The sequence below is a fragment of the Globicephala melas genome, chromosome 2, assembly GCF_963455315.2.
Source record: "Globicephala melas chromosome 2, mGloMel1.2, whole genome shotgun sequence".
NCBI lineage: Eukaryota > Metazoa > Chordata > Mammalia > Artiodactyla > Delphinidae > Globicephala > Globicephala melas.
The window spans coordinates 83,187,648-83,210,367 of NC_083315.2; the positions used below are offsets into that span (position 1 = coordinate 83,187,648).

Sequence of the window (22,720 nt, forward strand, 5' to 3'; positions counted from 1 at the left end):
ACCATTCCCTTCTCCCACCAGGAGCCCCTCAGGTGCCAGCAAGCCCCAGTTCTCAGCCTTGTCCTGTCTGCAGTTCAAGCAGCTGCCTCTCAGGAATGGCCTGTCCTTTTGCATTTCCTTCTGTCGCCTGCTTAGTTGGGAGCTGCTGACAGCCTGGACTCCTCACGCTAACATGCTGACCCGGCTCCAGAACCAGGAGTGATGGGCCACTCTCAGAGGAGGCTCAGAACGCCTTCTCCCACTACCTCCTGTGCTCACACCTTTCTTCCTCCAGGTCGGAGATAGACCCAAACATGGAGACAACATGATGTTTTATGTACTTATACTGCATCTCATCCTGACACAGTTCTCTCCCAATCATAAGAAGAAGTAGCAGCTAAAAATCAAGTTACTAAGTTCAAATCCAACTTTAAGAAGTTGTTTTGTATTGAATTGCCTATTTTCAAGCCCAGCAATTGTACAATTTATTCTGGCGAGTTGTTTCTTAAAGGGGAAAAGCTCTTTCTATCTCTGTGTATTTTAAACACATGCAAATGTAATGGAACAGCTTTCAAGTGAAATTATATGTAACTATGAGAAAATATTGGTAACTATTTGATCTTGAGACCTGAGGTAGGAAAGAACATTTTAAGCATAAAAGCAAAAGAAGAACCCATAAATGAAGGACTTTATAGATTTGACTACATGAAAATGGAAAATTTTAAATACTTCCCACCAAAAAAACCCCCAGCAAACAAAATTAAAAAATAACACCCAGGGCTGAACAGTGTGGTGTAAAGAACATGAGTTTTGGGAGTCAGATACAGCTAAGTCTGATCTGAGTGCCAATTCCTTCACTCACTGGCTCTGTGTCCTTGAGCAGGATGCTCTCTAAGCCTCAGCGACCTGTCTGTAAAATGGGAATAATCATAATAATGATAATAATAGCAACTACCTCATAAGGTTGTTACTAGGATAAGAACTTTTTTGACACACATATGTAATGCTCTTAGCATAGTGCCTGGCAAGTTTTAGGTTCTCAATAAATGTTATAATCATTACTAAGGGAAAAATATTGCAACATGTGTAATACACTAAAAGCAAATAGCTTTTCTATATAAAAGGTATTTGTAAGTTAGTAAGAAAAAATTTTTAAAAACAAATTAAAAAATGAGTTAAAACATGAAAAATCTCCCACAATGACTTCAGATCACCAATAAACATATGAAAAAAAAATTCATCCTCACTGTAATCAAACACCTGCAGCCCCCTCCCTGATGTTAGGGATGCAACCTGTCCCAGGGTTGGGTGCCGCTTATTTATTTATTTACTTAGTGTCCTACAATTCAACTAATTCTTCCTTTCAAAAACTTGTGTTTCAGGTGTACAGTATTATAGTTCAACATCTGTATACAGTAGAGTAGACTACCATAAGTCTAGTTACCATCCATCAATACACAGTTGACTACTTTCACCCAACCCTCCAACCTCCTTCGCCTCTGGTAATCACTAATCTCTTCTCTGTATCTATGAGTTTGTTTTATTTTGTTTCTTGGGTTTTTTGTTTAAGATTTCACACTTGAGTGAAATCATATGGTATCTGTCTTTCTCCATCTAATTTCACTTAGTATAATACTCTCAAGGTCCATCTATGTTATCACAAATGGCATGACTACATTATGTTTTATGGCTGAATAGTATTCCATTCCATCTTCTTTATCCATTCATTCATCGATGGGCACTTAGGTTGTTTCCATATCTTGGCTATTGTAAATAATGCTGCAATGAACAAAAGGGTGCATATATCTTTTCAAATTAGTGCTTTTGTGTTCTTCGGGTAAATACCCAGAAGCGGAATAGCTGGGTCATATGGTAGTTATATTTTTAATTTTTTGATGAATCTCCATACTAATTTCCATAGTGGCTGCACCAATTTACAGTCCCACCAATAGTGCATAAGGGTTCCCTTTTCTCCACATCCTCCCCAATATTTATTATTACCTGTATTTTCAATAATAGCCATTCTAACAGGTGTGAGGTGATATCTCATTGTGGTTTTGATTTGTATTTCCCTGATAACTAGTGATGTTGAACATTTTTTTCATGTGCCTGTTGGCCTTCTCTATATCTTCTTTGGAAAAATGTCTATTCAGATCCTCTGTCCATTTCTTGAATCAGGTTTTTGTTGTTGTTGATGTAGGAGTTTTTAAATATATTTTGGAAAATAACCCCTTATCGGATATATGATTTGCAAATAACTTCTACCATTCAGTAGATTGTTCTTCGTTTTGTTGATGGTTCCCTTTGCTGTGCAGAAGCTTTTTAGTTTGATTTGGTCCCATTTGTTTATTTTTGCTTTTGTTGCCCTTGCCTTTGGAGTAAGATCCACAAAAACATAGCTAAGACTGACGTCAATCAGGTTACTGCCTATGTTTTCTTCTAGTAATGGTTATGGTTTCAGGTCTTTCTTTCAAGTCTTTAATCTATTTTGAGTTAATTTTTGTGTATGGTGTAAGATAGTGGTCTAGTTTCTTTCTTCCTTTTTTTTTTTTTGGCATATGGCTGTCCAGTTTTCACAACAATATTTACTGAAGAGACTGTCTTTCTCCATTGTATGTTCTCTACTGCTCCTTTGTCATATATTAATTGTCCATATATGTGTAGGTTAATTTCTTGGTTCTTAATTCTGTTCCACTGATCTATGTGTCAGTTTTTGTGCCAGTATCAGTATAGTATAGTATAGTATAGTATAGTTTGAAATCAGGGAATGTGATACTTCCCCAGCTTTGTTCTTCTTTATCAAGATTATTTTGGCTATTCAGGGTCTTTTGTAGTTCTGTACAAATTTTAGAATTATTTGTTTAAGTTCTGTGAAATTTGCCATTGACATTTTGATAGTGATTGCGTTGAATCTGTAGATTGCTTTGGGTAGTTTGGACACTTTAACAATATTAATTATTGCAATCCATGAGCACAGAATATCTTTCCACTTATTTATGACTCCTTCAATTTCTTTCATTAATGTCTTGTAGTTTTCAACATATAGGTCTTTTACCTCCTTGGTTAATTTTTTAATATAAATTTATTTATTTTATTTATATTTATTTTTGGTTGTGTTGGGTCTTTGTTGCTGCACACAGGCTTTCTCTAGTTGTGGCAAGTGGGGGCTACTCTTCGTTGTGGTGCACAGGCTTCTTATTGTGGTGGCTTCTCTTGCAGAGGAGCACGGGCTCTAAGTGTACGGGCTTCAGTAGTTGTGGCTCATGGGCTCTAGAGTGCAGGCTCAGTAGTTGTGGTACATGGGCTTAGTTGCTCCATGGCATGTGGGATCTTCCTGGACCAGGGCTCCAACCCGTGTCCCCTGCATTGGCAGGCAGATTCTAAACCACTGCACCACCAGGGAAGCCCCTCCTTGGTTAATTTTATTCCTAGGTATTTTATTCTTTTTGATTTGGGTTTGCATTGCTAATGGGTTTGTTTTCTTAATTTCTCTTTCGGATAGTTTGTTCTTAGTGTATAGATATGTCACAGATTTTTTTTTTTTTTGCCCACACCAAGCAGCTCTGAGGGATCTTAGTTTCCTGACCAGGGATCGAACCTGGGCCTCCTGCAGTGGAAGCGCAGAATCCTAACCACTGGACTGCCAGGGAATTCCCACTACAGATTTTTATATATTGATTTTGTATCCTGCTACTGTTCTGAATTCATTTATTAGTTCCAACAATTTTTTGATAGAGTCTAGGGTTTTCTATGTATATTATCATGTCATCTGGAAATAGTGACAGTTTTTACTTTTTCCTTTCCTATTTGTATACCTTTTATTAATTTTTCTTGCCAAGTTTCTATGGCTAGAACTTCCAATACTATGTTGAGCAACAGTGGTTAGAGTGGGCATCCTTGTCTTGTTTATGATCTTAGAGGAAAAGTTTTCAGCTTTTTGTTGTTGAGTGTGATGTTAGTTGTGGGTCTGTCACATATGGCCTTTATTATGCTGAGGTATGTTCCTTTTATACCTACTTTGTTGAGAGTTTTTTATCATTAATGGATGTTGAATTTTGACAAATGCTTTTTCTGCATCTATTGTATTAAAATATATCTAGTCTAAAATGTGAAGTGGATAGCTGGTGGGAGGCAGCTGCATGGCACAGGGAGATCAGCTCGGTGCTTAGAGGGGTGGGATAGGGAGGGTGGGAGGGAGACACACGAGGGAGGAGATATGGGGATGTATGTGTGCATGTGGCTGATTCACTTTGCTGTACAGCATAAACTAGCACAATATTGTGAAGCAATTACAATAAAGATGTTAAAAAATAAAATACATCTGGTTTAATGTGTCATTTAAGTCTGCTGTTTCCTTATTGATTTTATTTCTGTATGGTTTATCCATTGATGTAAATGGGGTGTTATAGTTCCCTACTATTATTATATTGCTTTTAATTTCTCCCTTTAAGTCCATTACTATTTGCTTTATATATCTTGGTGCTCCTCTGTTGGGTGCATATACATTTATAAATGTTACATCTTCTTACTGGATTGACCCCTTTATCATTATCTAATGCCCTTCTTTGTCTTTTATTACAGTCTTTGTTTAATGCCTATTTTGTCTGATATATCTACTCCAGCTTTCTTTTCTTTTCCATTTACATAGAATATTTTTTCCATCCTTCAACTTTGGTCTGTGTGCATACTTACTTCTTCTTCTGTTTTTTTTTTTTTTTCAAAAATCTTACCTCTTCTTCTTATTTTTTTGTTGCACTTTTTTTTAACTTTTTATTTTATGCTGGAGTGTAGCCAATTAATAATGTTGTGATAGTTTCAGATGCACAGCAAAGCAACTCAGACATACACATACACATATCCATTCTCCCCCAGACTCCCCTCCCATCCAGGCTGCCACATAACATTAAGCAGAGTTCCCTGTGCTATACAGTAGGTCCTTGTTGATTATCCTTTTAAAATATAGTAGTGTGTGTGTGTACTTGCTTCTGAAGTGAGTCTCTTGTAGGCAGTTTATAGATGAGTCTTGTTTGTTTGTTTTTTTCAATCCATTCAGCTACTTTGTCTTTTGATTGGAAAATTTATTCCATCTACATTTAAAGTAATTATTGATAGGTATTTACTTATTGCCATTCTGTTAATTGTTTTCTGGCTGTTTTTGTGGTTCCTATTTGTTCCTTTCTTCTTCTCTTTCTATCCTTGTGTTTTGGTGGTTTTCTTTAGCGGTATATTTCAATTCATTTCTCATTTTCTTTTGGGTATTTACTATAAGTTTTTCCCCTGTGGTTACCATGAGGTTCACATACAACATCCTATGTAAGTAGCAGTCTGTTCCAAGTTGGTAGCAACTTAAATGTGAACACATTCCAAAACTTTATATTTTTACACCCCTCCACATTTATACTTGTGATGAGACATTTTAAATCTTTTAATTTTATGTATCCCTTAACTAATTATTTTAATTGTAGTTAATTTTACTACTTTTGTATTTTTAACATTCCTGGTTGCTTTATAGGTGATTATCCACCAGCTTCATATAATATTTACTTTTTCCAGTGAAATCTTTTACTTTCATACGTTTTCATATAATTAATTAGTGCCATTTTTTCAGCTTAAAGAAGTCCCTTTAATATTTCTTATAGAGCCAGTTTAGTGGTGGTGAATGTCTTTAGCTTTTGCTTAACTGGAAAACTCAATTTTTCCTTCAATTCTGAATGATCGCCTTGCTTGGTAGAGAATTCTTGATTGGAAGCTTTTTCCTTTCAACACTTTGAATATGTTATGCCACTCCCTTCTGGCCCATAAGGTTTCTGCTGAAAAATCTGCTGATAGTCATATGGGGTTCTTCTTGTATTTAACAAGTTGTTTTTCCCTTGCTGATTTTAAGATTCTCTCTTTATCCTTAACTTTTACCATTTTAATCATAATGTATCTTAGTGTGTGTCTCTTTGGGTTCATCTTATTTGGAACTCTCTAGGCTCCCTGGTCTTGAATGTCTGTTTCCTTCTGCAGATTAGGAAAGTTTTCAGCCACAATTTCTTCAAATAATTATTCTGGCCTTTTCTCTCTCTCTTCTCCTTTTGGAACCCCTATAATGCAAATGTTATTCCACTTGATGTTGTCCCAAAGTTCTCTTAGGGTATTCTTCATTTTTTTAAATTATTTTTTTCATTTTGCTGCTCTGTTTGGGTGAGTTCCATTGCTTTGTCTTCCAGTTCACTGATTTCTTCTTCTACCTCATCCAATCTGCTGTTGAACCCCTCTAGTGGATTTTTTTCAATTCATTTACAACTTCTGTTTGGTATTTTCTTATATATTCTATCTTTTTGTGAAATTCTCACTGCATTTGTCCATTCTTCTCCTGAGTTCAGTGAGCATCTTTATGATCATTATTATGAACACTTAATCAGGTATATTGCTTATCTCCATTTCACTTAGTTCCTATTTTGAGGTTTTGCCTTGTTCTTTTAATTGGAACATATTCCTCTGTCTCCTCATTTTGCCTAATTTTCTGTGTTTGTTTCTATGTATCAGCTACCTTTCCCAGTCTTGAAGAAGTGGCCTTATGTGGGAGATGTCCTGTGAGGCTCAGAAGTGCAATCCCACCTGGCCACCAGTGCCAGTAATCAGGGGTGTCCCCTATGTGGGCTGCATGTGCCCTCCTGTTGTGTCCAGGTTGTAGCTACTCCTGCGGTACATTGGTGGGTGGAGCTGGCCCCATGAATGGTTGTGCAGCCTGGTTGTGGTGGCTGTTGTATGCTGGTGGGTGGGGCTAGTCCTTGAAATGGCTGTGTGGCTGCCACGGTGGCTTCCATGCACTGGTGGATGAGTTATTGCACAGCTGGCTGTAAGGCCTGGCCAAGGCACAGGGGTAGGCAGGGCTCTTGGTGGGGCATGCCCATTGATGCTAACAGGTTATGTAGAGATTTCCAAAATGGTGCCCTCCAGTGCCAGTATTAGCAAGGCAGCCTGAGATCACAAAAATGGCTCTCGTCAGTGTCTCAGTCCCAGGGTAGTGTCCCAACTGGTTCCTGCCTCTTTGGCAGATACTTCAAGATTAGTAAGTGGGTCCCCCTCACCTATGGTCCAGGCACTTTCAATCTGGTGTTTTTGCACTGATTTTCAGGTTGAGTGAGTCTGTGCATGAGCTCTTTAAGCTGTGGTTTTCTGTTCTCTGGAGTTCCATAATTTTCCTGGACATATTTCCTGTTGGTTTTCAAAGCCAGGTGTTTTGGGTGCTCATCTCTCCTGTGCATGATCTAAGGGCTGGGGTGCCTCATGTGGAGCTCAAATCCCTTGCTCCTCAGAAAAAACTCTGCCTTTGTGATCCTTCCCGATTGTGGATTTCCATGGCTAGGGTGTGGTTTTTTTCCTTGGCATGACCATATTTCTGTTTCTCTTGTTTGCCTTGATGTTGTCCTTTTACCTTTTGTTCTGGAGACTCTGTTCATCCAGTTTTCATGTCCTTTTTAGAGCAAATTATTCCAATATGTAGTTGTAGATTTATTGTGTCTGTGGGTGGAGGTGAGTTCAGGATCTTCCTATGCTGCCACCTTGAACCCTCACCTGGGCCCTCCTCTTTTAAACATCAAACTACCAAGCCTCTAATATCTTCTCCCACCTGATCTGGCCAATGATTCTCCAATTTAGGATGTATTAGAATCACCTAGAGTGTAATCTACATACAGATTTCCAGACTCAACCTCCACTGATTCTGACTCAGCAGATCCAGAATGTAGCCCAGACATCAGCATTTTTAAACAGATGCTCCCAGGTCTCTTTGATGAAGATGACCCCCACCCACACTTTGAGAAGTTCTACCCTGTACCATCAAAAACAAGGGCTTGTTCCAGCGTCTTTCAGTTCCTGCAGTCTCTCTCTCTCTCTCTGTTTTCCTCTCCCAGAAAACTCCCTAAGAACTCAGACCTTGAGAACAGAGTCCTGACTAACGAGGTGGGGCTCTTTTTGTTCTTCTCCTGATGATTCTTCAGCAATTAAAAAAAAAAAAAAAAAACAGAAAGGATCACAGGGTAATTTCTCCATAAGTCACCATGCTTTGTTAACTTATTGATGTGCAAACCACTTTTAAAACTAGAGTTTTTATATCTTTCTGTATTTTCCAAGTTACTATAATGGAAACATTAACAATCAGAAAAAAGTTGCAAAACTCCTAGTCATTCTCACACTTCGTGTATCATTCTAGCGGTAACTCTGATGTCGCTTTCCCAAAAGTCTTTCTTCCCCATCTCAGGTTGGAGATGTTCTTATCTCCCCCACAGCATCCCTCACTTCTCCCATCAGGGCACTCTTGTCATCGCCTGGTTACTTGTTTGTTCCCCACTAATTGTAAGCACTTCGGGGAGGGGAAGTATATATCTTGTTTATTTTTATAACCTCAACACATAGCCAATAGCTTTCCACACAGTAAGCTGTGAATGAATGAATTCTTCATTCCTCAGCAGGAAAGAGAACATTCAAGAAGCTAGAGGCGGGCTTCCCTGGTGGCGCAGTGGTTGAGAGTCTGCCTGCCAGTGCAGGGGACATGGGTTCGTGCCCCGGTCCGGGAAGATCCCACATGCTGCGGAGCGGCTGGGCCCGTGAGCCATGGCCACTGAGCCTGCGCATCCGGAGCCTGTGCTCCGCAACTGGAGAGGCCACAACAGTGAGAGGACTGCGTACCACACACACAAAAAAAAAGAAGCTAGAGGGAAGACTGAACATGTTAAATAGCAAATTAAAAAATATTAAAAAACACCCAATTCCAATTTATAGAAATGAAAGTTAGAATGTCTGAGGTGAAAAGTACACTGAGTGGGACTAAGAGCAGAAGAAAGATTAATGAATTTGAAGACATAACAATAGAAACTAGACAAAATGGAACACATGGAGAAAAAAGACTTAAAAAGCAAACAGGTCATCAGTGAGCTGTGGAAAAACTTAAAGTAGCCCAATACATGTGTAATTAGAGTCCCTGGCTGGCAGGGTGGGCAGAAAAATATCTGAAGAAATAATGGCAGAAAATTTCCCAATTTTAATGAGAACTATAAACCTACATTTCCAATAAGCTCAGCAAAACACAAGCAAAAGAAACATGAAGAAAATGACACTAAGGCATATAATAATAAAACTGCTTAAAACATTCAGTAAAAGGTAAATCTTAGGAGCAGCCAGAGGAAGAAAAGACACAACCCACAGAGAGGAACAAAGACAAGAACAGCAGGCTTCTCATTGCAAACAGGCAAGTGAGAAGATAGTGGGGTGACGTCTTTCAAGTACTAAAAGGGAAACATTCTCAATTCTATACTCAAAATAATTTTCAAGAATGAAGGCCAGGACTTCAGACATTTCTTACATCTCCCTCTATCATGCTCCACCTAAAACGAACCACCTGCCATTCAAGGGCCTTTTTCCCTTTCTGAAGCCATGCCCATCTCCCAAGTTTCAGCTCAAATGCCACCTTCTTCTTGAAACCTTTTTTGATTGCCCACTGGATTTTATTCTTACTTCTCTTCGGGTCTTACTATCCTTTGTTCTGTCATATGTGCTTGAGGATTTTCCCCTCCCACTAGCTGATGAGTTCCCTGAGGGCTCCTTTCTTGTTTTTCCTATCACCACAGTGTGCACCCACACTGCCTGGAACAGGCACTTAGCATCTGTTATACTGACTTACATATTACCTAATCCCTGAAAGATTTCTTTTAAACTTCTTTCCAAGGTATTTCTGACGACTTAGAAGTACCTATTTATTCATTAACAAATACTTGATAAGTTGGGCCCTATGTTTATAAAGGTAAGACAATCTCTGGGTACAAAAAGCTTGCAATATAGTTAATTAATATAATTTGTTGTTTATACAAGAGTTTTAAGTAAAATAATCTGGGTTTAATAAGAAGTAGATAGACTCTTGGTTAGAAACTCCCTGTGTCCAGGTCATGAGTATTATCATGCTCAGCATCTCCACTATTTCCTGGGTATACCTCCAACTGGAATTCCTTCCCTCCCAGACTCTGGTATTCAGCTGCCTCTTCAATATCTTCACTTGAACATCTAACAGAAATCTCAATGTCAACATACCCCAAACTGAACTCCTGATATTCCCCTCAAAATTATTCCATCTGCAATTCTTCTATCTCATTAATGGCAATTCTATCTTTCCACTGCTTGGCCACTAACCCTGAAGTCACTGAACTCCTTTTTTCCCCCCCTCATATTCAAGCTGTCAGCAAATTCCATCAGCTGGACATCAGACATATCTAGACACTGTCCATTTATCATTCTACTGCTACCACCCTGGCCTCAGCCACTGTCTTTTTTTACTGCAGTAGCTAAATAAATGGCCTCCCTGCTACCACTGCCCACCCTCCCCACACAGAGAGTCTAGTCCCATCATAGTGATCCTTTGAAAAGGCAGGTCAGATCATATCACTCCTCTGCCTAAAATCCTCCAAAGACTCCCCATAAAGGCTTTACAACAGCCTGCAAGGCCCTACTTGAACTGGTCCTCTTGTCTTTCCTTCCCCCAGTTATCCTCTCCCAGTCTTCTTGCTGTTCCTTGTGCTCTGGGGACACTCTCCTATCTCAGGGTCTTTGCACTTGCTGTTCCCTCTGCCTAAACAGCCCGCCCCTAGATTTCCACATGGCTCACTCCCTCACCTCCTTCAAGTTTTTGCTCAAATGTCACCTTCTTAGTGAGGCCTTCCCCACCCAGAAGACTTCCAGTTGCATCTTCCCCTTCCTGCTCCCTAGTCCTCAACGCTGCTTTATTGCTCTTCACAGCACTCATCACTTTCTAATATTGTAGATAATTTACTTACTTTGGTTCTTGTCGGCTCCTCCCCCCTTCCCCCACTGAACATAAGCCCCAACAGGACAGGGATTTGCATGGTTTGTTCATACTGTTTCTTGTGCACCCACAGTTGTGCCTGTGATATAGTAGGTGCTCAGTAACTACATACCGAAACTAACACACACCTCCAAAACTCTTAGTATGAAAAGGAACTAGGTTCAGAGACTGTCAGATACCTTAGTCTATATTTGCCCTTGCTGAGTTGTGGATCCATTTTATGAGTGAAGAGGTATTCATCAAATACCTCACTAGAGGTCTAGCGAAGAGTGGAGATATATTTAAAGAGACAAGGTGACCAAAGATGACAAATTAGAGACCAAAACTGTACACAAACAAAGTTTTAGTTGTGTGATACAGACAATAAGTGCAGAAGAGGTTAGGGGTGGAAGAGATGAGTGTTTTGAAGTGAGCTAAGAATCACTTGTCTCCCCCAGGTCTCTAATGGAGTTTTCTGAAGCAGGAGTACTGCTGGAATAATCTCTCACTAACTGTTAATAACAATATTTTGTGCTCACATTGTTTCCTTCAACAAGCATCTTCAGTTAATTTTTGATTTTTATCTAAGCATTCTTATCTTCACCTTATAGTCAGAAAAGTATACATAAACCATAGTTAAGTAACTTGTCCAATGTTGGGGGAATGGACAAAGAATTAATCCATTATCCCAAACTCTGCCCTTTGGCATTCTTTGTACATAGCAAAAACATTTGTGAAGATGTTTTGTCAACCTACTCCCTGCTCAGTCTCCTCCTCCCTCTGCTCAGAGAATAGCTACAAGTGGTTAGCCCAGAAAATATTTAGAGGAGGTCCTTGGGTTGAGATGCTCACCCACAAAATAATTGTTGATGATGTTAGCATCAGAACACTGGCTGGATGGAACTGTTGGTTTGACAAACATGCTGTTCCTATGGGGTTCAAAAAGATTTGGTCTATGAAAGGATAAATGCATGAGTTCACCTTGAACATGAATAAAATATTTGCAAATTATCCTTAGTATAATTAACGTCCCTAAATTCAATACCAAGCATATATATTGAACCCATGAACCATAAAAATGACTATCTGGGAAATAACATTCTTTCTAGAAGTCTGTGTGTTTCCCTTATGGCACCCGAGATGCCAGACCTTGGAGTTATTCTAGAACCTGCCCTTTCTCTGGCAAGTTCTATTGATTCAATCTCCATTGTTTTAATTACAAGGCTTCAAAAGTCCCTGAAGCACAAAAAGGAAGGATTTGAGAAATACTAAATATCAGTAACAACAAGCTAACATATATTGAGTTCTAGGCACCATGCTAAGGACTTCACATAGATTATTGAATTGAATCCTTATGATAACATCTAAGGTAGATACTACTGTCATTGCCTTCTTAAGAATGAGGAAACTGAGATTCAGAGAGGTTGAGTGATCTGTTAAAGGTCACACAGCTAAGAGGGGAGCTAGGAGTAAACACACATAAAGGCTTTCGGGTCTGTCTTTTAATTTTTAGACTTGTAAAGACCTCTCTCATAGAGAAGACAGAATTCTTCTTGGAAGAAATGGGTTCTCCTTTCCTTGAATATTCTTTTACCCTTCAGTTTTCCTTCCCTCTTTTTCCTCTCATATTCAGTCTCAAAACAAATTTAGCATCCTCACTTCTAAACTAACCCACTTTAGGTTCCTCAATTCTGTCCATGATGCTACCATCTTTGGATGGATCTGGACCAGGTGGCTCCTTTCTCTTTCTTATATCCAATTAGTTCCCAACTTCAATGCATCCTTATTTCTTGGTATTTCTAGGATCTATATCTTCTCCATTTCTGATGCCATCACCTTAGCCAGACAGAACCATTTCCTGCCTGGACTAATACAATAATTTCCTAACTTTCTTCCTGTCTCTTGTCTCCCCTGTGCAGTCCTTCCTGCATTGTACAGCCAGACCTGTCCTATAAAACCACATTCTTCATGATTGCCCCTTGAAAAATGCTCCCAATTGCCCATCAGATTCATTCTCAACTTTTCAAATGTAGAAATTCAAGGCTCTCTCTCATGTAGCCATCTTAATTCCTCTCCCACAGCCCAAACTCCCCAGTGCAGGAAAGCTTCTTGCTCTTCCAAGCCTTGTACTACATTCATTCCTGTCCCTAGACCTTGGCTCAAGTTATTACCTGAACTTGGAATGATTTTCCCTCCTTGCCTGCTCAAATCTCACCAACCCTTCATTGCCCATTACAAGTTCTGTCTCCTCCATGAAACCTGCCTTCATCACTTTAGTGAGGATTGATTTTCTCTCTTTGTCACTGCCCTGATGCTTACTGTAAAGGATTTTTCTCTAAAGGTCTTCCTGTTCACAGGGATTGATTCCAAGGTCCTCAAATGCTGCCTAAAGGGAGAAGGCCTTTTCTACCTTTGAGAGAAAGGATTCCAGACCCCAATCACACTAAGTTACTGAAAAACTGGGGAATTATTTTGCAGCTGCCAGCCCATCATTTTAGCTTGGGTACAGTTATCCACAATGCATTTCCAAGTCCTTCTCAGTTTTTACATACAGCCAATGCAGGATCTCCAAAGTTCCCAGCACTTTGATAAGCACAAGAAACTTTCTGAGTGGCAAGATGAAGGGGTTTTTCTACCTATTGTGTTCAGAACAAATTGCATTTTAAGTGATCTTTAGTTGGCCTTGTTGTTTTAACTCTACCTTTCAGTAAAGAAAATTGTGTCTCAACTTTAGTCAGACTAGAAGTAAATTATATCTACTTAAAATATAGAGCTATTAAAACCCAAAGAGCTACATAAAAAAAAAAGCAACTGATGGGCTGAAAAATGCTCCCTTTGTAGAAGAATTACAACCTAAAATCATCTTCTTGTTTTACACAACATGACCTTTAGTCTGTAGATAAAATGCATGTAAATGAAGCTTGAATGTCAACTAGATTTGGCCAAGGATTTTTTCTGGTGCGGGGGGAGGGAGGGAAGGAGAGTTTGAATAATGTAGATTTTTTTTTAAATGTCTTTTTTTCCAGATAAGTATGTTTTATCAGATATAAAGACTATTTTGATAGTTCTCACATAGGTACCTATATCCTAGAGAACACGAGACCCCTAAGAAGTAAATTGTTCTCCTTTCTTAGAAGTTTTTTGCTCTACCTTCCACTCACATTTTGTCAATTTTCCAAATGAAAGCACCCAAAACTTTTTTCAGGACTGCCACCAACAGGAATCAGCAGGAGTTAACAACAGCTACGCCAGTCAGAAATGGGGTGAATGTGACTCTCTTCTAGTGGGTGTCAAACCTCGTCATCAGTGGCCATGAAGAAGGGGTGAGGCCCCAGGAAAGCCTGAACTGTTGAAGAAGGCTTGTTCCCATATCAAGGCTAATTCTGTTTTGTTTTCAATGACAAGATGATTTAGGTTGGTGTGATGCCACCCTAGGCTTCAAAAGGCCAAATATGATCCCGAAACAGCAGCTGATAAAAGCACATATGATCAGACAACTTGGCATTCTGAAGAAAGTGGAGATGAAGAGTAAACCCAGAAACAAGATACTGAGGGCTTTGGACAAGGAGGGCTGCATGATAAAGTCATAGTGGTTAATCTCAGTAACAGCAACAATGAACACTTACTGGAAATCTGACTATACCAGGCACTGTCCTTTACCTACATTATTTCCCTTAAACCTCCTAACAGCCCTATGAGGTGCATACTATTATCTTAATCTTACAGAGGAGGAAACTGAGGGTTGGGGAAATTAAAAGACTTGCCCAAGGTCACACAGCTACCAAGCTGTGGGCCCGGGATGAGAATCCGTCTGACTCGTGCGTCAGACGACTGCCACAACATACCTCAGGGAAGCATCAGGGAGAGAGAATTGGGCTGCAAACCTGACTGTGAAGAAGGAATCCCAGGCCTCTCAAGTTAAGGGCAGGAACACAATGGCTGAAGGTGGCAGTAGCGCCATGTGGAGGTGAGCTTGGAACAGCCAAAGATGGATCCTGAGACATGGGCTTTACAGAGGATGAACAGCCCCTTGGCATTGGAAGACCCGTGATCTGAGCAGTTGTTCTGCAACTCACCCAGACAGGGCTCTCCGCCCAAGGATCTCAGCCTGTCATCTAGTGGGCAGTGGTACAAAATGACAGGCAGGTCTGAGGGATTCTGCTGTCTTCCCAGAGTGGAGTGGCACTTTTCCAGGGGGGGGACCATGACTTTGAGTTCATTTTATCCTTGGCACAGTGGCAGTGAAGGTTGAAGGAAAGGCAGGGAAACAGCAGAAAAAGATGAGAGTGGACAATTCACCAGGCCCAAGCAGGTCCATCCTGCTCAGGCTGTAAAGGCTCAGCAGGCTTGTTCCTGTTGCCCTCACCTCTGCTGCTTTGGCTAGAAAGAAGCTAGGAACTTTTGAATAGCCACAGGACCTGAGAGCAGGTCCAAATGGTTTAATGCCTTTCATGTGGTCAACACAACTTCCCTGTCCCTACGGGTCCAGATGCTCAGTCTTGACCCATTTGTTTCTCACATAAATCCTTAGAGAATCATGACAACTGTACATCTACACTGAATGCTTTATTTTCATGTGTGCAAAATATGTGTCAATGAAGAAAGTGTCTGAAGGATGTAGCTAAGGGGCCAACTCTCTCCTGTCTTCCTCACATACCATCATGACCTGATACGTGAGTGAAGTTTATGGGTGTGTTCACAGTACCAATACCAGACACAGTCTTAGCAGAGATGTAGCTTCAAATTCTCTCTTACCCTTGATACCTGGAAATGGCTTCTAACATGCAAATTAACCCCACAGTGTCAGGTGTGACATCCCAAGTGCCCACGTGCACATGCTACTATGAGGAAGGCCACAGAAACCCACCTCCCAGTCTCTCCGTGTGGGTTATTACTTTGGCTGCCCAGTCTTTTTTTGTTCTGCTCTATCAGGCCTCTGAGCTCTCATTAGGGTCCACTTCATGTGACAGGACCTAATGGGGTATACGTTTCTCCCCTTCAACTGAAGAGAATAGATGGGGTGTGAAACAAGGCCTAGATATGGGGTTAAATGGGTGGCTAAAAGCTGTCCTAACACTGACTGCCCTTGACTTGGGAAGTCAGCTTATGGGGAGCAAAGGCTTAAGGGCTGGTTCAGCCCCACAGCCTCCCTCTAGAGTGAAACCACAGTCTCAGGGCAGCTCTGTCCTGGGCTCTGTTTCCTTGTGGGAGGTCTTAAACTCCAGGGTTAACCCTATGCTAGAAGAACCCTGATTTTACTAAATTAGCTCTCCAAAGGAACCATCCCTAGCACCCCTCCGTTCCCATGGACCACTGTCTAAATGAGAGGTTGGCAAAGTTTTCTGCAAAGGACAAGACAGAAAATATATTAGGCTTCGTGGGCCGTATGGTCTCTGGCGCAACTACTCAGTTCTCCGGTTGTCATGTGTCAAGCAGCCACAGACAGTACATAAACAAGCGGGCATGGATGTATTCCAGTAAAACTGTATTTATGGTTACTGAAACCTGAATTTCATATAATGTTCAGGTGTCGTGAAATATTATTCCTCTTTTTATTTTTTTTTTCTATCCATTTATAAATTTAAAAATCATTCTTAAGTCATGGGCTGCACAAAAACAAGTAGCAGCCTTGATTTGACCTTAGGCCATAGTTTGTTAACCCCTGGTCTAAATCCTCAGCTTTTACACCCTGGAAGTGACCCAGTTCGAGTGGGAAAGGCAGGGGTTACCTTCCTTTCCTTCAAGGAAATATAGCATCCATACAAGCAGAAGTTGTAACTACAGGTAATGTAATTTTTGTCCCCTGTAAACAAGATAATGCATAGATCCATATAAGTGTACCTCATAGCAATCATCATGAAAAGTTCTGTTTGCTATAATGCATTACTGCTTAACATAGCTGGAATCTCCTCCTTGAGAATGACCTTCAGAACACATGTTTGTGAAAAGCCATAGTGACAGGAAATCTCCATCCTCCGAAGGTGGAGTTAATGTTTAGAGACAGCCAGAAACAAAACAAAATGAAACAAACCAAACCAAACTGAATGCAAAAAACCATCTCCATTTAACCACCAATAATGATAACAATGGCCTAGATACCACTATCCTTTCAGAACCAGGCTGGGAAATCAGTGGTGGGGGTGGAGGTTGTGCTGGAACTAAATAAAGCCATTTTTGTTCAAAACTACTCATTATTATGAGGTGAGCCTGCTGCAAACTAAGCTTGGAAGTCCTAACATGGCCCCTAACAATGTGAGTGTTGTTTGCCCAACACACTGCCAGTCAATTCAAAAACATTTTGAGGGAATTTTTGTCAATACTTCAAAGCCAAGAGATTTCACATAAAATGTCAGATTTTTTACTTTTCTTGACAAAATTAAAAGATCAGGCACACTGGGCTCTCGTTCTCATACAGCAGCCACAGCAAAAGCCTCCCCTATAGACACAGCACATGAACCGTGGGCTGGAGCAGTCCCTACCATGCCCTATGGCCCCCAGCCCAGGGGCAGCTGCCATGCAACCTTGTGCTTATGGCCTTTTCACTCACGATAAGAGTAACACAATCACATGGTTCAAAAGTCAAAATGATGCACAAAGCTATGCAGTGAAAGGCTCATTCCCACCTCATCCCCACCCTCCCTAAGTAAATACTTTTGTTAATTTCATTTATTTTTTCCCCCTTCTTCCTTACACTTTTGTCACTTAAAATATATCCTGGGGATTGTTCCCATAGCAGAACACAGAGAATTTACTTATTCTTGTTTTACAGCTACCTCGTATCCCAGTGGATGTATAGGTCAGTTTATTTAACTAGTCCTGTAGTGGACACAGGTTAATAGTCTTCTCTTTTTACAAATATTCTGCAATGAATAACCATGTGCATACGTCATTTCAGAGGTGATAAAGTCTGTTGTGCAGGATAAATTCCCACAAGCAAGATTACTGGGTCAGAGGGTAAATGGGTTTGTAATCCAAAGGTATTGCCAAATTGGCTTCCATATGGGTTGTAGCATTTTGCACTCCAAACAGCAATGCAAGAGCATGTCTGTTTCCCTTCAGTTTCCCCAACAGAATATGTCGACAAACCTTTGCAGTTGCCATTCTGACAGGTAAAAATTATATTTCAGAGCAGTTGTAATTTGCATTTTTGAATCAAGAGTTCTTTTCCTGTGTTTTTAAGAGAAATTTGTATTTCTTTTCCTGAGAACTATCTGTTCCATACTCCTACTGAATTCCTATTTCTGTTGCAGATTTCCCTATTAAATTCTTATCTTTTTAAATCAACTTCTAGAACTGCTATATATATTCAGAAGAGTAGCCCTGTACCTATGATATGAGCTGCAAATATTTCTTTCCAGTTTGTCATCTATCTTTTGCCTCTGTTTATGGTGTATGCATTTGTTTTTATTGTTTGTGATGCAGTTTTGTTGTTGTGTGTGCCTTTTAAATGTGGTTAAATTTACTTATTTCATTGTTTGCTTCAGGCTTTTGAGTTATAGTTTGAAAGAAAGGTATTCCCCATTCCAAAATTAAAAATGAATTTACTCATATTTTCTTCTAGCAATTTTAGAGTTTCATTTTTTAAATGTAAATCTTTGATCTATTTAAAGCTTGTTAAGGTGCACATTGTGAGAAGTGAAACTTTCTTGGGTGCTCGACCTAAGATTTCAGGGAGGATGATAAAGCTACCAGAACATCAATAAGAGTGAGATCTGAAGAATGGGTGAGAAAGAGCAACTGATGAGAGGAAGAGGGAGAAGAGGGGTGGTGAGGGAGTGGAGACTAAACAGAAGCAGCATCTCCTGCAGGAGTTCCTGGCAGATGGGTTCCATTACTCACTGGTACCCAGGGCCCCTTTTATTACTTTTCTCCAAAGTAGCCACTTACTTTTAAAGATTTAATGTGTTTGGCCGTACCAAACTAACTGTACTTAAGTAATAATTAGTTATGTTGCCCTTTCAACAAAGTCATTTACAGCTGCCAATCAGTTTCCGGTCAGACTGTGCTAACCAGAATGACCACGCTGAGTTGATGTACTTTCAGCCAAAAGCACAGAACTTAGAAGTGTCAGTTGGCTTAAGAAGACTTTTTTGGAAGACTTTTTGAAATGCTGAAATTAGTCTGCATACAGCTTACTTCTTTGTTTCTAGATCTCTAAGGACATGGGGCTTCTGATTTCACCCTCATTCAAGACCTACTGGTGCTATATAAAAGGGCAAGGGAAAGTGTAGACTTCAACCTTCAAAAGTGGGCACATTGAACTCCATGCTGTACACTAAATAGTTCTCTTAGCAGCTTTTCTACTCAAGGTGCCCTGAGAAAGTTCTTAAAAATTGTTTCCTCATGTGAATAATGCTCTGTTCTGAGAAAAACAGAGAGTAAAAATGAGAAAAATCTGCAAAGGTGAATGGTGAGAGTGTTGCTAAAATAAAGTATGTAAAGGGCTTTTCACCAATTAAGTTGGTTCCTCTGCCCAAAGTAGAGGCCTCAAGGGAGAACTGATGAGCGTGCGATGCTTAACACAGCTGACCGTCATCAGGAAGGCATGCCAAGGTCCTTTGTGTTGGTGAGTGGGCACCACCCCTATCAATTAATTCAGAATCTCTGGGAGGTGGGGCCTAGGTATCAGTCATGTTTAAACTCCCCATATGATTTCAATGTGCAACCACTGCTCTGGAATGGTGTTATTCAAAGTGTTTTTCTCAGACCAGCAGCACTGATGTCAGCGGGAACTTGCTACAAACGCAGAAGCTCAGGCCCCAACTTAGACCTTCTGAATCAGAATCTGTATTTTAACAAGATCCCCAAAATATTCACATGCGCATTAAAGAAGCCATGGGCTAGAGGAGCTTTTCTCAAAGTGTGGCACCTAGACCACCTGTATGAAACTCATCAAGGGGTTGGGAAGGTGGGGGAAATGGGGATCAGGAAGGAAGCCAATTCTGGAGATTATAATTCTACAAATCTGAGGGTGGGGCCCTGAAATCTGCATTTTTAATATGTTCCCAGGTGATCTCTAAGCCTACTGTTTGAGAACTACTCCCAAGAGGAATATGATAGTGGCTTTCTCCTGGCCTGCATAGAAAGTCCCTCAGTGACTCCAAAAGGTCAAAGCACACCCATTGCAAGTGGAAGATGAGTTGGGGATAATCTACAAGTGCTTCTCAGCCTGACAAATGTAATGTTTCTGCTGACTTGCAACAGAGCAGGTGGTGGTAGTTAAATCAGCTTTCATATTGACACAGAAATGAGTCTCTGCGTTCTCTTGGGTTAGCGACCGAACAGGATGCAATTTGGATACATAAGCCTCTACCTTAAAAGCAGGATTAAAAATATAAAATGTTGATGTTCAGATGCATCCTTCTCAGATGATTTCAAAAACCCCTCAAAATGCGTGGTGGAGAGCCAAGAAAGAGTGAATTCTCTTAAGGAGATCTCTTTGTTTTACAGAGTTCTTTTTTTCGAAATTTTTGCTTGGGCCCAGATTTCTAAATGATAACGTGGGTAAAAACTGAATCCAGGAATGGAAAATGTGATCCTTCTCAAAAGATGTGTTTGAAGTGTGTAGTACTTCCATGTAGTTTTACTTTATCTTTTTTATATAAAATACTCCTTGATTGATTGATTGATTTTTGGCTGCGTTGGGTCCCTGCCGCTGCCCACGGGCCCTCTCCAGCCGCGGCGAGCCGGGGCCACTCTCAGCCGCGGTGCTCGGGCCCCTCATTGCAGGGTCCCCTCCTGCCTCAGAGCATGGGCTCCAGGCGCACGGGCCTCAGCAGTTGTGGCTCCCAGGCTCACTAGTTGTGGCTCACGCAGGGGCTCCAGAGCGCAGGCTCAGCAGCCGTGGTGCAGGGGCCCAGCCGCTATGCCGCATGTGGGATCCTGCCGGACCAGGACACGAACTCTTCCCCCACCCTCCTCCTCCCCTCCCCCCTCCCCCCTCGCATTGGCAGGCGGACTCCCAACCACTGGGCCACCAGGGAAGTCCTCCATGTAGTTTTAAAAGCACTTCAGCTCATGTAAGATATTTTTAAACTTCTATAACAGGTTTAAGTGGATTTATTTTCAAATACCTAGGATTCCAAAATATGGCTCACACTTGACTTGAGGTGACAGAACCGAAATCTTTGTAATTTTAAAGTGAAATAAGACCATAGTGGTTGTAACGGATAATGAAATGAAATGGGGAACTGCAATGTGATCTAAATGTATAATTACTGAGTTAAAATCAGCAAAAGCAAAGAAAGTTAACACTAGAAAACAGATTTCTGAGGCTTTGCTTTAAATACTTTTTTTAACAGCAGTGTTTCTTAAACCTTCTGGGGGTAGTGCAATGGAGCCCCTTTGAAAATCTAACGAAAAGCTATGGACTCTCCCTAGATGCACGCGCCTGCGAGAGCACACGCTGACATTTTCTGAAGTTCCATAGACTTTTTAGAGCCCATATGATGAACCTCAGCTTTGACATTGCGTTTTAAGAAAATTGCGCTATGTTGATTTCCACTATTTTTAAGCACTTTAGACACAAGATTAAGTTTCTCCGTAGAAAGGTCCCGGGGTTGGTAAAATTAGGGCTGATTGTTTTCACTTAAACAGAGACTATTAGGTCGGCAGTCTTGTGCTGATGAGCCGAGGCCAGGTGAAACGCCAGACCACTAGATCATGCCAGGGAAAGAATCCCTTTATTGAAGAAGCCTGCGCTCTCTCAGAAATGCTACCTCCGTGCTCTCAGGGGGCCCCTACGAATTGCACAGGCACAGCCTGGGGCTGCTGTGGCTCCTGGCACACCAGAAGGTGAAAACTTATGTCCAAAGTTAGGAAGCAGGCTCTTAAAAACACTGCCTACTCCGCTCATTTATCTGCAGACTGAACGACGTCAGAGGTGGAAGACTTACCCCTTCACTCCCTCCCCCATTTAACAATGAAGAAACTGACCCCAGAGGGTTAAGGTGCTTGCCAAGGTGACTTCCCCAGAGGGCTCACACCCAGGACCTCTCCCCACGGCACCTTGCCGTCTGGCCGGGGGAGGAGAGGGCGTCTAGGGCTCTCTCCTCACACTGTACGCCGCTCACCCCGGCGGGGGCGTCAAGGGGAGCTGAGACCCCGCCTACCGGCACCATGGAGTAGGTCATCATCAACAGCATGTCGTGGCTCTCGGCGCGGATGTGCTGCGCCGGCTCCCCGCCGTGGCTGCGCTTGTTGCGCGCGGCGCTCACAGGATCTGGCGGTGGCGCGGGCGCCCGGCGAGGTGCGTGACTCAGCTCCGCCAGGAAGGCGCGCAGGGCGCTGTCCTCGCGCTGCTCCCGGCCACGCTGCGCCTCCAGCGCTCGCAGCGCCGCGCTCAGCCCGCGCCACTGGCACAGCGCGAACACCGTGCCCACAGCATTGAGCGCCGAGAGCAGGGCCACGGCGGCCAGGGCGCCGCGCAGCCCCCAGCCCGCGTCCCCGCGGCCTCGCTCCGCGCCTCCGGCCATACTCTGTGCGCCTCGGGCCAGGTCGGGCAAGGCTCTGCCACCTTTCAACCCCGCAGCCTTTATACGCTGTGGGCAAGCTGTGGGCTGGTGGCAGCGCCGTGAGTCACGCCGCCCTTTGGCCTGGCTGGCGGGGCGGGTTGGGGACAGTAGTGGTGGCGCCCGAGCAGCCCGGAGGGACAGGCAGGCGGAGAGGGGGAGAGGAGCGAGTGGAGACAGTCCGCGGAGGGGGGCAGGGCTCACGCTCCTGGTGCCCGGCCAAGCAAACCAGCAAACCCGTCTCTCCTTCCTTTTCCCCCGCTGCCCTGCGCGTGGGCATTGCCGTGGCCCAGACGGGCAGAACGAGGGTCAGACTGAGGGGGAGAGCAGGAATTCTTATGGCCTGAGAAGTCGCTGGATTCCACCCCCTCCTCCCCCCACACTGCCCTCTCTGGAGAAAAGGATCAGCATG

General features: G+C 42.0%; 1 protein-coding gene across 1 annotated transcript in view; it reads right to left on the reverse strand.

The window, feature by feature from the left end:
* The window catches only part of GLDN (gliomedin), a 68,648-nt gene extending 46,206 nt beyond the window's left edge, over window positions 1-22,442 (reverse strand). The window contains exon 1 of the mRNA XM_030851479.2: window positions 21,910-22,442. Within this exon, the coding sequence (XP_030707339.1) occupies window positions 21,910-22,272 (363 nt within the window). The 5' untranslated portion in view covers window positions 22,273-22,442. The remainder of the gene's footprint in view (window positions 1-21,909) is intronic.
* Window positions 22,443-22,720: the final 278 nt, after the last annotated feature.